Source organism: Brienomyrus brachyistius, chromosome 15 (assembly GCF_023856365.1).
Source record: "Brienomyrus brachyistius isolate T26 chromosome 15, BBRACH_0.4, whole genome shotgun sequence".
NCBI lineage: Eukaryota > Metazoa > Chordata > Actinopteri > Osteoglossiformes > Mormyridae > Brienomyrus > Brienomyrus brachyistius.
This window is the reverse complement of record NC_064547.1, coordinates 15,030,825-15,045,921: the sequence shown is the minus strand read 5'-3', so window position 1 is coordinate 15,045,921 and position 15,097 is coordinate 15,030,825. Positions and strand designations below refer to the sequence as shown.

Here is a 15,097-nt window from a genome sequence, read left to right as displayed (position 1 = left end):
CTGAGAAACGCGAGATGAAACGAAAAGTTCACAGCCAGGGCAGAGAGCGCCCGGTGGCTTATTGCAGACCTTCATATCTGCGTGTCATACCGGGCAGTTACTCTGCCATAGCTTCTAGTCCTGGTTTCTGAATCCCGGTATCACGAGTGCATTCCAGCGGAGAGATGCAGAGCCGAACCTGGGTGGTCTATGCAAAGGTAAAAAAAAAATGCAGGTATGTCCTTTGATAGCAAGCCGCAGAGTTTTACCTGTCATGATCACAGGAGGGATGTGATCATGAACCATCTCTTTTGACATCAAAGAAATGGTCAACTTTGACCCTTGAACCAAGGATGCCTCCCTGACTGCAGAAACTACTTTGATGATAGGAATTATGTTATATTATCCTAATTATACTTAAATATAATGTGAGTGTATTTGTGCTGAGATGGGCTGGCATCCCCAGTTTTGTGTTCTGTGACCCCCCCCCCCCCCCCCCATGACTCACACAAGCAGTTAGAAGGTAGATGAATGATGGATGGACATAATGCTTCAGTGTGTTTGTCCTGCGATTGTCTGGCCATTTCACTGGGGGTGCAGGCCACTGCTAGCCCTCTACTGGGTAAGCAGGTATCCAAGATGGGTGGAAAATTATGATGGTAACACATCTCTTGAGCCAGATTTCCATTAGATATATTTTATTGAAACGTGAGCTGAACATATGTAACAAATGTTTCGACATTCTACTAGTGATCATAAAAAAAAGGAATATTTTCAAAGACTCTGGAAGGCGGTAGTGTGAGTCTGTAAGAGTCGCCTGCTCTGGGCCAACGTGGGGGAGTCGCACGGGGAGCAAAATGCTCAGATTGGGCTCCTGACCTCGGTCCGAACCCGTGCTGGTATGTCCATTTCTGCACTCCGTCACGTGTGGCTAACCTGCACATTACCAGCTTGGTGTTGGATTACCTGCAGCGAGAGCCCCGCCTCCCCCCTACCCCCCCTCCTGGGCCGGCCGCTGCCACTCCAACTGTGACCAGCACCACGCTCTCCCTGCTCTCAGGTGACACTGTGGGATGCTACCTGACTCTCTACATGCCGGGGGAGGGGATTCCCGGCCGCAGGCAAAAGGGCACGCGGTCCAGCTCCCCAGCTCGAGGTTGACGCTCGAGATCGCGGCCCCCGATTCCACCAGCCTGCAGCATGCTGGGGGTTCGGGGGTAGGATTGGTTGATTTCCCAAAGTAAACATATTTTCAACCACAAGCCATTTTTACGACTCCTGACGTTCAAATATTCTGATGGCATCTGGAAAAAAATGAAAACAGCTACATTTATCTGGTCCGTTGCTGGACACCCGTCCTGAACCCGGTCGACAACCAGTAACCCCCATCCCTCCTTACCCATATTTACAAGTTTTACTGGTCCACGGTCATCAAAAGGCTGGGAGGCATTACCCTAAACTACCGGTACTACCTGTGATTTAATGTTCCAACTGCTACACATCTGCCTATAGCTAATGTCGTACAATGTTTGTAAATACAGAGGAGTTATTTACAGCATATGCCGGGTTTCCCTCCAGCGCTGAGTGAAACATTTCTAAATCGCATACTGCAGGCTTCGCAAAAAACGTCTGTCGTGGAAACAGTGCAAGATCCTTTCAGTCTGATTTCATGGGTTTTCACGTGGGTTGACCCGCCACGGTGGTCACCGTCCACAAGCCCCTGATGGGTCTTTTCTGGTCCGTACAACAGAGGAAAATGTTTTTCAGCCTGATAACTTCGAAGCTTGGCCCGAGGGAGGTGCACTCTGTTCCCCCATGGGGCACTGGCCATCTGCCCCGGGGCACTCAGGAGGCAAAGTAGGAGTCCTGCATGGAGCAGAGGCGGTCGATGGGGTTGAGAAGGGAGGGGTCGTGGGGGGACAGGCAGTCGCCAAGGTGGCAGAGGGAGTCAGCATCCAAGCAGTGGTATTCACTTCCTGCGGAGGGGGGAATTTGGTGAGGTTACTGAGCGTCCAATCAGAGGCCATAATACATTAAGCTGAGTGTAACTAGTACAATAAGACACTGTCAACTGTACAGAAACACCCTGCGTGATGTAGAGGGTTCTTAAAGAAAATGTCACCTACAAGCAGTGACAGGAAGTCATTAAAATAAGTGTCTGGGATGCAGGCTTAGCCTCCTTAGACTCCAGGTTACCAAAGAGAACCGTCTCCTGACGTGTTAAGTCAGATTTGTAGGTAAGTCAGATAAATAATAATACAGTAATTTTATGCAATAGGCTTTACTGCAGTCTGTTTGTATGTACGAGTTGTTCATAAGTTGGATGTCCTTTACCCGGGGCTGCCTGTACTCTAAATTAAAACCTATACTGAAACTCTCAAAAATAAAATCACCTTGTGGTAAATATTATAACTGGTTTGGGTTATAATAAAAATATTAGGTCTACTTTTTTAACTATTATAAATAAAATAGTTACTAATAATTTGATAATATGTAAGTAAATAAAAAGATTCCCTCATAATGAAATCCACCCTTTGATTTAGAAGCTGTTTTATAAATATGATAATATGATACGTTTTGAATGAATATTTCTATATATTAATACATTATCAAATGATTAATAAGAGTTCATGAATAGTTAAGGAGCAGACCTAAACTGAAGTGTTACCAAACACAGGCATAAAATGTTATATTTATTTATCAGAATTTAATACCTGCATTTTTATATTTATATGAAAAATGTAAAAAGTTACACGTTAAGCATGCATAAAAATAATAATTAAGACTGGTGATGAGAGATAAACGGAGTGAACGTGACGTAAGACGCGGTGACCGGGCTGATTACCGAAGGGGTGCATGTGGTCCCCTGGCATCTGGGGGGGGGTGAGGCCTTGTCGAAAGGGATCTGCCTTGTAGGCCTGCTGCTCCAGAGCAATGATCTGCTGCTGCTGCAGGCTGGAGTACGAGGTCAGGCTGTCCATGCTGGGGTTCAGGCTTCCACAGGGGGGCGCTAGAGAAGACGGCGCGACACACATGTCAGCCGGAATGCGGTTGCTATGCTGAAATGGGAATGATATTCAAAAAGGCCTGGGGGGGGGGGTTGGGTGTCCATCAACCCACAGAAGGACCATAACCATCTAAACAATATAAGACAAAACCCTGCCCTCTGACCCTAAATGTATAAAATTAAAAAACTGAGTAGCAAGAGGAATAGTGGATATTTTCTTTTTATTCATAAAATAGGCTGTTTGTAGGTCACGTAGTTGCAGCTGGAGACCAGTGCAGTGCCGGTTGTGTAGTCAGGCTAGCAGTCCACCTGTGTGACATGGCGATATTATTGGTAATTGACAATGACATTGACTAACCGGGGATTATCGCCTTTGTCAGGGAAGTAGGGTTCAGTTACACACAATGCATTCATGGTGGCATCTCCCCTACCCCGTTTGCACTCATGCAGCCCCCTACCAGAACAATGCCACCTCCATGTTTTACTGTCAGTGCGGTCCAGTCACTGTCGTAATCCTGGCCACATCCAAACACGCTGGACCCCGTCTGATCCAAATAAATTTATTATGGTTTCATCTGGTTGCATTAGACACAACCCATGTGAAAATTGAGACAGCTAAGGTGTTTGCAGGTTAATTTTATAACCCTGTTCATGGAAATATCCTTAACTGGAAATCACAGGTGTATTGACTTTTGTTGCAGTGCTCAAAGGTGTACTCAGTTTTGTTGCATTGGATTTGCATTTTGAAGTCCTTATTTTCAATGTAGGTTATCTCCCCTAGTTTATCTATACATGAAATGAAATATCCTGCACTTTAACTTAAAGAAAATGATGCAGTGATTGAAAGATGATAGTCTATCATCATTTAGCATTTTAGAGATATTGATCAGAAGTGCACTCAGTTTTGTTGTATAATGTATAATTTGGCTTCCAGTTCAGTCTCCCAGCCTACGTATTCAACACAGCTTAAAGAAAACAACAAATTATCTTTAATATATAATTATCTTTTTAACTCCCTGAATGGTATGCAAAGGTCGGTAAACATCGTTCATAAGGGTGGTACGCAGCTTACTGTGATATGGTACATGGTGTAAAATGTTTGTGAACCACTGCTTTAGAAAGCTCACGATTAAATTGGCCTGCTGATCGATTGTTTTCCAGACTTATAATAAATAAATAGTGAACACTGCTAATCAGCACCATCGTGAATAAGGTTTAACACTGGCTATTTAGCGGATTATCCACATATCGTTATCTTCATATTTTTCTCTCTGCTACAAAAAAATAAAATAGTGTTTGTTATTTTTTAGAGATCACCCAACCCTGTACGACTCCCCCAGTCACAGTGGAGGCAGCAGGCACCTGGAGGTAGCTACAGCAAACCCAATATTCAGCCTCTCAACTGCAAAGCTTCCCCAGTATTTCATTATGGAAAATATCTACAATGTATATGTGGGTGTGAGTGTGTGCGCACGCATGTTCGTGCGAGTTGTACACCACTAGATGGTGCTCTCTGTGCAAAGAAGGGCTGAAAGCATGAACCAAAGTAAACCAAGAGCGCCATCTAGTGGGGTCAGAAAATACAGCAAGTGGTTCATGAAGCGTCATTTTGGCCATCACTGTTCCGGGCTCTCAGCAATCGACAAGTTAGTGAATTCATTTAATGCGTCTACTAGACACTTCTCGTGAAACTCATAGGAGATGTTTATAATATAATTTATTAATGTATTATTTTTATTATTATCTATAATGCATATAATTACATTATTGGCCATTGGTATCATTATTTCTATTATTTAATTCATTTTGTCGGGCATAAAGTCTAATTTAAACTTCTGCATCGAATCAACGCCATAAGTATGGCATAACGCCATAGCAAGGATGACAGCACAAATTTCACTTACCACATTAAGTTCATTCGTACCTTACAAGACTAAAAACAATAAATAGTAATAAATAGTGTACTGACTAGAAGGGAAAATGCATGAAAAGTGACTCTGTAGCAGCTGAAGTCTATAAGCACTCCATGGTTCGAAGCATGTCGGGCTACCATAACCTTCAGCAAAATTAACTGGAAAATTATTAAAGTAATTTGGCATTTTTGCACCGTACAGTGCTATTGTATCTATCACTCAAACCCCGCACTTAAGTTGGTGGGAAAATTACACTTAAGTACGTGCTTTTTTGACTTAGGTGCATGGAAGAATCACCCTTAAGTTTACATATTCTTTCTGGAAGGGCCTTGTGTCTGGACAGTGGCCTTGTGCAGACGATACCTGACTGTCTTTGGGGGTCGTGCTGATCTTGAGGCTGTTGTTGCTGTTGTTGTTGCTGCTGCCTCCTTGCCAGCTTCTTCATCTGAAACAGCCAAACAAAAAGTATATAATAATATCTTTTCATTTATCTTGATATGCACTGAAAGCAATGCTATCAAAACTATGTTATTTATACATTTAAATAGGGCTGGGCGATAGACACGATATATAAACTTGTCATCATATGAAATTGAAGTGAAAAGGAAATCAGAAATAAACCCTCAAGAAGGAACATTGCTTGATAGCATGCATCAGCCAATTACATCACAGAAACAAATGGAATTCCAACCAATCATATGGCAGGCATAAGAACAAACAACCTATGCCTATCAAATACATAGAAAGGCCTTTTTCATGTTCTCAGTCTAAGAGGGATTTTAAGGAAATTCTAAGCAAAATTGAGCCTCGAAGTAAATAATGATTTAAATTAAATTTTGATAATCATCGATATTAATTGATATTTAAAAAAATCATCATGGTAAAATATTTTGCCATATCGCCCAACCTTCGTAATGCACTATAATAGTATAAGAATTAATAAAGCATTACAGCATCTTCTACTGACAGCCATAAGGCATTATACTGTTGATTATAATACTTCATAAGCTCCAATGAAGCTCTCTGCTATAATGCACTATAGATACCTTCATAATGCATTATAATGGTCAGTATAAAAATTAAGGATGCTTTCTACTGCATTATGAAGGTATCTGTAGTGTATTATTGATGAAAACTTCATGAAGCATTCATAATGCATAATAAACATGGCTATAATGCATGCCTTTTTATAAATATATATAGGTTTATAAATATATAATGCTTTATGAATGCATTATAATGTGTTGTGAACATGTTCATAGATTATTATTAGACATGGCATTCATAGGAAGTGTTACCAAAATCATAATTGTACTTTAATCTTTTAATGTGATAGAAAGCACTGGAAGTTCTCAGCAGCACCAATAAAATAGTCCCTGTGTTTTTTTTGAATGAATGACGGTAACGGGATAGGCTGGTACCTTAGCTCTTTGGTTCTGGAACCAGACCTGCACGACTCGCACACTGAGCCCCGTCTCTGCTGCCAAGGTCTCCCGCACCTTCGCGATCAGAGAGACACAGTGACCGTCGGCGCCTGTGTGCAGCCTGTGCGCCCAGCCATCTGCCTTCACATGATTCAACTTGGCAAATGGTCGCGTGCCATTGTGTGCCGTACCTGTAGGCCGGGAGCCCCGATCCAAGCACGTCTTTGCCAGCAGCCTTGTTGTGTTTGATTATTTAGCTATTTAAATGCTGGCTCCCAATAAAAATACTCAGCGGCAGCAAAAAAAAAAAATGAATAAAATCTGCGTGTAGGGAAAGTCTTCGCTACTTTGGCTTATCTGATTGTGAGATGGGTGGGGCTTGGGCCTCCTGGGCGGGGCCATGTCAGGAGCTGAGGAGCCTTTTCATTCTCCCCAACCATCCCTTACTGCAGAGAATATAAAGCTGGGCTCTGTTTCAGCCTGAACATCCTCTCAAATCTTGATACGTGGTGCAGCAGCCAACTGTTGCTCTTCCTCATCTCATCTTCTCATGTGTTTCCCTGGTGCCAAAGCTGAAGTCTTTTACTCTTGTTCCTTTTCCCGTTTTTGTAAACCCATCTCCAGCCCTCCACCCAAACTATGTCCCTGTTCCGCCCCCCCATCTCCCCCCCCCCCCCCCCCCCCGCCCAGACTGGGTCGTACAACTGAACTCTTTGGCTCTCACCCACCTTTCGGCAGGGTTTGGAAGAGACCTCAAAGGAGGCTTTGAAGGCTCGTCTTTGCTGGGTGGTCAGGATCGTCCTGGGGCGTTTGGGCCGTTTAGGGTCAGCGTCCTCAGCACCACTTCCTCCGCAGGTCGTCTTCAAAGGGCCGTCCTCTTCCTCCTCGCTTTTACCTGGGACATTTAGATTAGATTAGATTCAGAGGACAGGTACAGAACCAATGGAATGACATTAGGTTGATGGTGAGAAAAGGTGTTGCTAGTAACATGCCAACATGCTAGCCCATCGCTAAGCAGCACTAAAGGGAGTGGGATTATTTACACCTTTACTTTCCCCTTCAACAAAAATGAGCCAAGATTTTGGGGGGCGTGAAGGTGTCTGCTGCGCGGCAGTGGAGCTCGCGGTGAGAACACCGCCGCGTACCGGACTCGGAGGTGGCTGGGCTGGCGGGCGCCCCGCAGTCCCTGGCGCAGAGCAGCCGGCCGTCTCTCAGCACGCACCGGTCGCCCTTTCGCAGGCGGCGGGCGCACACACTGCAGCAGAAGCAGCACAGGTGGTAGACAGACTCGCGGGCCCGCATGACCAGCTCCGACGGCCCGATGGCCCCCGAGCAGCCTCCGCAGCGAGCTGCAAACAAGCTGGGAGAGAGGGACGGCGTCAGAGGGACGGGAAGAGAGAGGAGGCGGGAGTCAGCGGGGTGCTAGTCAGCCGGAGGCTGCCATTCAGGTCTGCTCCCGCTGTTTCCACTGGGCTTTCCTTCTAAATATGAGAGGTCCAGACAATAGGTTCACCGCAGAGATACCGGCTGAGCTCATGGCCCATGTCCGCGGGAGAGTAAACAAGCACAGATAGGTGAAAAAGTCAAATCTGGACAGCCGACCGCGCTAAGTCAGAGGGCCAAAGTGGTCCAACCCTGACTCTAGATAGGAACCTACTGTTATACCCTTAAACAAGATATCTAAAGTCCTTTTGGAAAAATAATGCTGTAGACCGTAAAAAAACTTTGAGGCAGGTAATTCACATTATATAAAAGCATGTTCATAGCAATTTAGCTAAATAATCCTTGCGGAAAATAACATCCAGTAGCAATTAATCTCTGTGTAACTCTAAGCTTTTTTTTACTCAAGTTCGAATTGTGTGCCAAGCACATCCACTGTGCTATAATGGTAATAAAGTAACGTGACGCATTTAAAGCACGTATTATATGTTCCTCTACTCTGGACCGCACAGAGAAAAAGGCACTTCTCACAAACACCTCTCTCTCTTACTCACAGACTGTGACACACTTTCAAACATCCAGCAACTTTGGATCGAGGACAAAGAGCATTTCCATGGGCTGGTAATCTCTGTAGCAACAGGCGTGATGAAAAGAGCGTAAATAAATAGCCTCTGACGAAGCCTAACCCATCACCGCCAAGCGAGGCTACCCACATTCCAGCAAAGCACTTCCCAAAACCACGAAATCCCACCCGTGCCCCCCACAGCCCCCCCACACTTCTCCACAGTTCCCATTCGGAAGCTCGTCTGTCCGGGGAAAACCGGAATGTTGCTGAGTCGTCCCTTTCTTTGGACTGTCTGGAGAGGGGGTCCTTGTTGACGACCTGCCCCCCCCCCCCCCAACCCCCCATCCCTCCCTTCCCCCTCCCGTCCCACCCGACTCAGCTACACACCCGTAGAGTGGCAAGAGTAGCGCCTGGCAACCAGAGTTGGGCTAAGTCCCCTAAACTATGAGTGATTTCTGGCTGCCGTGCATGGGGCTGCCGTCCTGGGGAGCGGAGAGAAAAGAACTCTACATGTCATGGCTCCAGTCGGGGGAGAATTAGGTTTCCCATGGGGTAGGCTGATCCACTGCATTATCTTAACTCTACTTAACTAAACAAAAACAAAAGGAGGGAACATACCCTCATGTTCATTGTCCTCTCCTCAATGGTTTCATATTTGTTTGTCTTCTTTTGTTTGTTTCGCTCGTCTTGTCCTCCTCCTCTGTTTTACAGTTCACAACCAGACTGGCACTAATACGTTTTCAGTGTATCTGCTCTGTTAAACAACTGTTAAACTATTAAGCTGTTTTATTGAGTGTTTGAGCTAGTAAAAATTAAACCTTGCATTTGTTCTACTTAAGCATTTGTCTGTAGGCATTTATTTTTAATTCAAGTCTAAATCCAATCTGTGGATCCAACAAATAGACCCTCCAGGTTTTTTTATTGCGTAATAAACTTCCACCTAAAGATGCCAATAACTGCTATGTGTAGGTTAAACATTCCGGAGGCACCACTGGAGACTCACAGGGGATCGCAAGGTGCATCTTCCCAAGGAGCGGCATTGTTGTGACTTATTAGTGTTGCTGTAGAGTCGCCAAGGAGACCAATTAGAACGCTGCGAACGGCTGATGTGAGCCAGACAGACGGACTGACCGGAGCTGTCTGCATGGGAGCGTCCGCGGCATGCGGGTTCCCAGGAGAGGCTGGCCGAGCCATGACCCACCCGCAGGAGCCTCACGTTCACGCCTCTGCCAGGTTTACACCCTCCGGTCCCCAATGATCAGCCTGAGGGAAGATCTGGGAGACATCTGAAACTGTCAGGAATAACCGTTTGACCCAGAAATGTTTATTATTTTATAAAACAAGCCAATGCGTTGTGACGTAATGGGTTGGGACAAATTTTCGTTGCCTAAAAACTAACGGACATGGCGAATCTAAATAAGACCCATTAGGGGCTTGATATTAAGGTGAATTCGGTGTGAATGGTTTCTCACTCGCGGCTGGACTTCCAGTGGCGCTGGATGTAAGTTAAACTTTAATGAGGCCATAACTCCAGCAGCTAAAATGTCTGGAGGTTGCTACTGGCCGTGTACATTTGGCCCACAGTGAGGGGAAATGGTAACGAAAGCTGTGCTGTTTATTATTGGACCCCCAGTAAAAAGCTAGGGGGCAGTGAGGAGGTAGGTTTAAGCAGTGGACAGGTTTTTGAAATGTATCCGAAGGTTACTGCTCTTGGACCCTTGAGTGGGACCTTCTTATCTTATACAAACATGGTGGAATTCCATCTCTTTCACACATGAGAAAAATGAAAGGAAAGTTGCGAAGGGAGACCGGCAGGCCAGTGGGCTTACCGTACGACGGTTCGGACTAAATTACCGGGAGGTGCATAATTGACCCATCTAGCAGGCAGGTACACTGGCTGTCACGGGTTGAGCAGTGCAGACATGGGTACACTGTATTGGCTGCTGTAAACACGCTGTACTCACAGTCGGATCTCTGCACTGGGGAGGCAGCTGGAGGCCAGGGGAGGAGTCCGGCTGCCCTCTTGGCCAGAGGTGCCAGGGAAGCAGGGCGAACCGTCGAACCCGTCGAAAAGAAAACGGGGCTGAGGCGAGAGGAAGACTGGTGATGTGGCACTGGCCAGGTGGCTTTGGCAGTGGGCACGCGACTAATTGGTTAGGTCAGATAACTCACGGTTGGACGGGCAGAGTCCCACCGCCGTCCGCCGGCCCGATCCAGATGCCACAGCTCTGCCCGCACACCGGAGCCTCGTCAAAAGCAGCGGTCCGCCAGCGCCCAGAACATATGGCGCGCTCTCGCTGCCCTGCCCCACTGAAAACGCCCAGGTCGCCAGCAGAAAATCCAGCCCCTTGCCGAGTCTGCCGACCATGTGGGCCGTCCTTCTACAGTTATTGACGAACCGGCGTATGGATCATCATGCAGCCAGCGGAGCCGACATGACTGTCCGATGAAAGGCAGACAGTACAGACAGTACAGACAGTACACCATCCCGGATTTACGAAAGGTGGGAGCCGCCTGCATCCCACGGCGGCCTCTCTCCAGGTGTACCGTTCGGCAGAGGCAGTCACCAAACCATACAGAAATAATGGGAGCCGGATCCGTGGGCCACGCATTGTCCCGGCTCTGCGTTGAACTCTCGGCGCAAGGGGAGCCGGCCGGGTGCCACGCTGACGCGGCCATATGCCGTCCCCAGCTTGCCGTTGCCACGCCCGGCGGACTCCGCTAATTTAACACATCTTGACAACGTGTCAGTTGAGCTCTCCGCCAGATCTCTCCCTGCCTGTGGCACAGTTCGCACATTCCTGGGACCACTGTGGCCCTCCTTCCCGCAGTCACCTTGTCTTCCCGGTTGCTCTGACTGCGGCGACTCTGCCAAGTCCCACACACACACGCACACACACCGCCCTCGACACACCACACACACACGCGCGCGTGCGTGCACCAGAACGCAGGCACACACATACGTCGCAGGCCTTGTCAAGGACACGCCGGAAAGAGCAGCTCGTGAATTGTTGACTGACAAGATGACGGAGTTGGGACAGGTCTCATGGCGGGAAAGTGGGAAAACTTTTTTCCCTCAGTTTTATGCGCCTGGGAAAAAGTGTTTGAATTAATCAAAATAGATTTTCTGTGTATGGGAATCTAACTGCACAATGGTATGTAAAGTGACTACAAAAGCAATATACGCTTTATGGAAAACCTATCAATCTCCGGTGCTGTGTGAAATTCACACTGACGGAGAGGTCAGTTGATGCAGGCACCATACTAAAGACAAGGCCCTTTCAGTATGTGCAGGAATATCAGTCATGACAAAATATGAAAACAGATATTTTTGTGCTCCTAGTGTCATATCAATACACCTGATTTCTTTGCATATAAAGATAAGGAAGGAAACTTTTAACATTTTCCTGAATGTTGTAAATACAACGCGAGTTATTTTAACTACCACACCATTGCTCTGTGTTACTCCAGGTTCTGAACCTCACAGACCGAGCATAGCTGATGGAATTTAGAAAGTCGATGCTTATGTCCCTTCCCAGGACTGCTCATGTGGTGCCACCTCTTTTAAAGAACAATGGGGATTAGTGACTTGTCAGTTTCGGGAGCCAGCCGTCCCGTCCGCAACCTTTGCTCTGTCTGGAGCTCGCAAAAGCAAGAAGGGAAACGCGCCCGATCCGTAACAGACAGGTCTCTGGCAAGAATATGAAGAAATATGTCAAACAGCTGAAATATATATGAGGGTGCATACGACATATGGACGTGTGTATATTGTGATCGTGCTTCGTTAATTACCTGCCGCACAGCTGAGCGTTTTGTAGTCTTAAACCTTAGGATTCGTGTCTTGAATTATATTTCTCTATGAACTGACATTGGAGACATTCCCTCATATAACGATAAACATTAAATAGGCCTATATGTAATATTTTAAATATGTTTTCTTTACGCAATAGGCCTATGTTGTATTTTCCACAATAAGAAGCGAACAGACGGACACTTACTTCTCGTAGTCGCGCTTGCAGTAAAGTTTGTTGTCCCGCAGAAAGCAGCTGTTTTTCAGGGGCTCCCTGCAAGCCGAGCACTTGACGCATTGTTCATGCCAGAAGCCGTCACTCACACGGAGCAGGTATTTATCACGGATCATCTGCTGACATCCTTCACACACCGACTTTTGGGGCAAATCTGGGGGAAAACATCGTGTCAACAACGAGAAGCATCGCACGGCGTTTGCGGATTTCCACCTGTTTGAAGTTGCACTAATTACATAGCGCTACTGCGATATTATTTTTTAACAACTTGCTAAATACATATCATATTCAAGTAAAAATGTAGGCTATACTGTACCGAACACGCAACATACAATACATTTAAATAATAATGCAAACCGTAAAAGCAGCGTAAATTCAGACCAGTGTAAAACACGGTTAGCAAAGCATTTAAAAAAATAATGGATAACAATTAGGCCTATTTTTCATTGTAAATCTATTTTAAACTAATGAATATATATATATATATATATATATATATATATATATATATATATATATATATATAAAGAAGAAACGCAAAATGGCTTAAATGTCCATTATCAAATTTAGCTAAGCAAACTGCATGATATTGAAATTATGTCTTAAATAGCACAGGCAACAAAAAATCTGACATCGTTTTCGATTTTGAAAGAACCCATATTTTAGTGTCGGAGTGAAAAAAGTGGCCGCGCTCATTTAAAGAATCCGATCGATTAAATACCAATTATAGCTGCTGATTTATTTTTACTCACCAAGCAGGGATGCTGGCATACTTTCTTCCATGCTATTACCCAACAGCATCTTCTGTGAGATTAAAAAATATATATACATATAAACATATATATAAATACAACAGACACATTTTACCTTATTCAATAATACTAATAATTATATCGACGCATTATATTAATAACATTTACTTATCCATATGAGCAAAAAATGTATGCATTCATGATCGCAATGAATGTTTTTATGATCATTTACTAGTTACATTCGTTGCATACTTTACATTAAAACGAAAAAGTAAAACCTGTCAGCTTGGTAGAATCACCTGCAAATAATCCAGCCTTCCAGATATTTCTCACTATCTTTCCTTCATTATCTACGGCAGACAGTTGGAAATGAGGAAACTGAAAAAAAAAGGTTTTGAAAAAGAAGGAAAAAGGAGAAAGTTTTCTTTCTCTGGCTGCGACGAGCGTTCCGCAGATCTTCTCTTCACTTATTGATCAGCGACCATTTATTTAACCCATTAGTCCACCAGAGCGGTGACTGAGCATCTCTCTACCTTGAAGCACTTTGAGGATCGTGTCTTCATTACGGCACCGTCTCGCCGCATCTTCATTCTCCTCCCATCTCTGCCACGGTCGCCGCTCTCCATGGCACTTCACACTGAAACTTCAACATCAGCGATGCTGTACAGACATGATATTATGACGTGCGCTCAGCTCACCTTTAAACACACAACCTAATGCAAGATCACAAAAAAACATACCTTCCTGTGTTTAATGGTCTGGAGGTTGAGCAATCTTCCAGGTAGTCATCACGAATCTACATCTGAGACATTAAAACAGTCTTAGACATCTCAAATGTACTCATCCCAAAATGTAGGCTATCGTGAAACAACAATTGCGTTACTTTACTTTAGTTTCAATAGAGTAAAATGTTTTTACTACAATAACTGCAGCAGCTGTAATAGCAATAACAAAAACAATAATAATGATTTCTTTGTGATTCTGCCTTCATCGTAGCAAAAACTGTTTCGGTAGGCCTTTTACGGGACATCTATAGGAATTTTCATACGTTTTAAAATGAAAATGTAGCCTAATAACTTACATTAAATTGAGAGTTTTACTTTGACAAAACCGTGTGATTTATTAAGTTGTAGCGGTCAAAATATACTTCCATGGGTTCAATTTTCTGAATCATTTATCTGTTTCTGTAAGCGTGTTGGCTACGTCTAGAAGTTTGATGGAGCCACCAATTAAACAATTGATTAAGGGACGTTCCTTTACATTTATAATCTAATTTGTAGTATTTTCCTAAACTAGAATATAGCCTGACGTTTCTCCTAAACGCAGACGTTTTAAGAATCTGTTTGATTACACAATGCACGTCTCCTTACATTGAACATTTTGCAATATAGTGTATACAAAAACTCCAGGCAAAATTATTATAAACACAGAGAAACAATTAAATGTTAAGTTCGATCAGACAATTAAATCTGTAATTATTATACGGCGTTCATTATGATAGGAAACATCTAACTTTCGTTGCATTAATTATTCCTTCCCAAAAAAGTTGCGCATTTGATTATTTCAAATTTCCCGGTCTCTCCAAAACACTGGTAGCAAAATGAATTCTGAAATAATAAATAATAGCCGAATTATATATTTAAATAAAGCAAAACGTTGAAGTTGCTGCTCTTTGAATTACTAGAGCCGCAAAAATCTCCGTTTGCCTCCTCAACACCCACATTCGCGCCGCAGAATCCAAAACATTAAAGCATTCAGTCACGTTTGGTGGAAATGAAAGCGTGCTCTTTATTTACCCCCAAACCAAAGCTGACACAGGTTACTGCTTTGCATAATTTCCAAAATGAAATTTACATTGCTGGTACGATTATTAACGCCTGCCGCCTTAATGTTTCCTCTTGATGACGAGCCAAGAATCTAAGACAATTGCGGTTCATTTTGCATTTTGGCACATTTGACTATTTATTTCTTGCTAGCAGAAAAAGGGTAAAT

General features: G+C 44.3%; 1 protein-coding gene across 1 annotated transcript; it reads right to left on the bottom strand.

The window, feature by feature from the left end:
* Window positions 1-1,024: 1,024 nt before the first annotated feature.
* lmx1a (LIM homeobox transcription factor 1, alpha) lies at window positions 1,025-13,731 on the bottom strand. The gene is made up of 9 exons (XM_048976843.1): window positions 13,639-13,731; window positions 13,106-13,157; window positions 12,327-12,507; window positions 7,469-7,683; window positions 7,052-7,218; window positions 6,321-6,398; window positions 5,263-5,344; window positions 2,825-2,989; window positions 1,025-1,955 (listed from the first exon to the last, which is right to left on the bottom strand). Exons 1-9 carry the CDS (start codon window positions 13,729-13,731, stop codon window positions 1,825-1,827), a joined length of 1,164 nt encoding a protein of 387 aa, XP_048832800.1. The 3' UTR covers window positions 1,025-1,824.
* Between the last annotated feature and the right edge of the window lie 1,366 nt (window positions 13,732-15,097).

What these genes read in the sequence shown, in the direction of transcription:
- lmx1a (XM_048976843.1), bottom strand. Translation starts at nt 13,731, where the DNA reads ATGGAGAGCGGCGACCGTGGCAGAGATGGGAGGAGAATGAAGATGCGG. An exon ending in TATGCCAGCATCCCTGCTTG is followed by an intron (nt 12,508 to 13,105) that starts GTGAGTAAAAAT and finishes GTTTTCCCCCAG; the next exon opens with ATTTGCCCCAAAAGTCGGTG. An exon ending in CTTCCAAACCCTGCCGAAAG is followed by an intron (nt 6,399 to 7,051) that starts GTGGGTGAGAGC and finishes CTGATCGCGAAG; the next exon opens with GTGCGGGAGACCTTGGCAGC.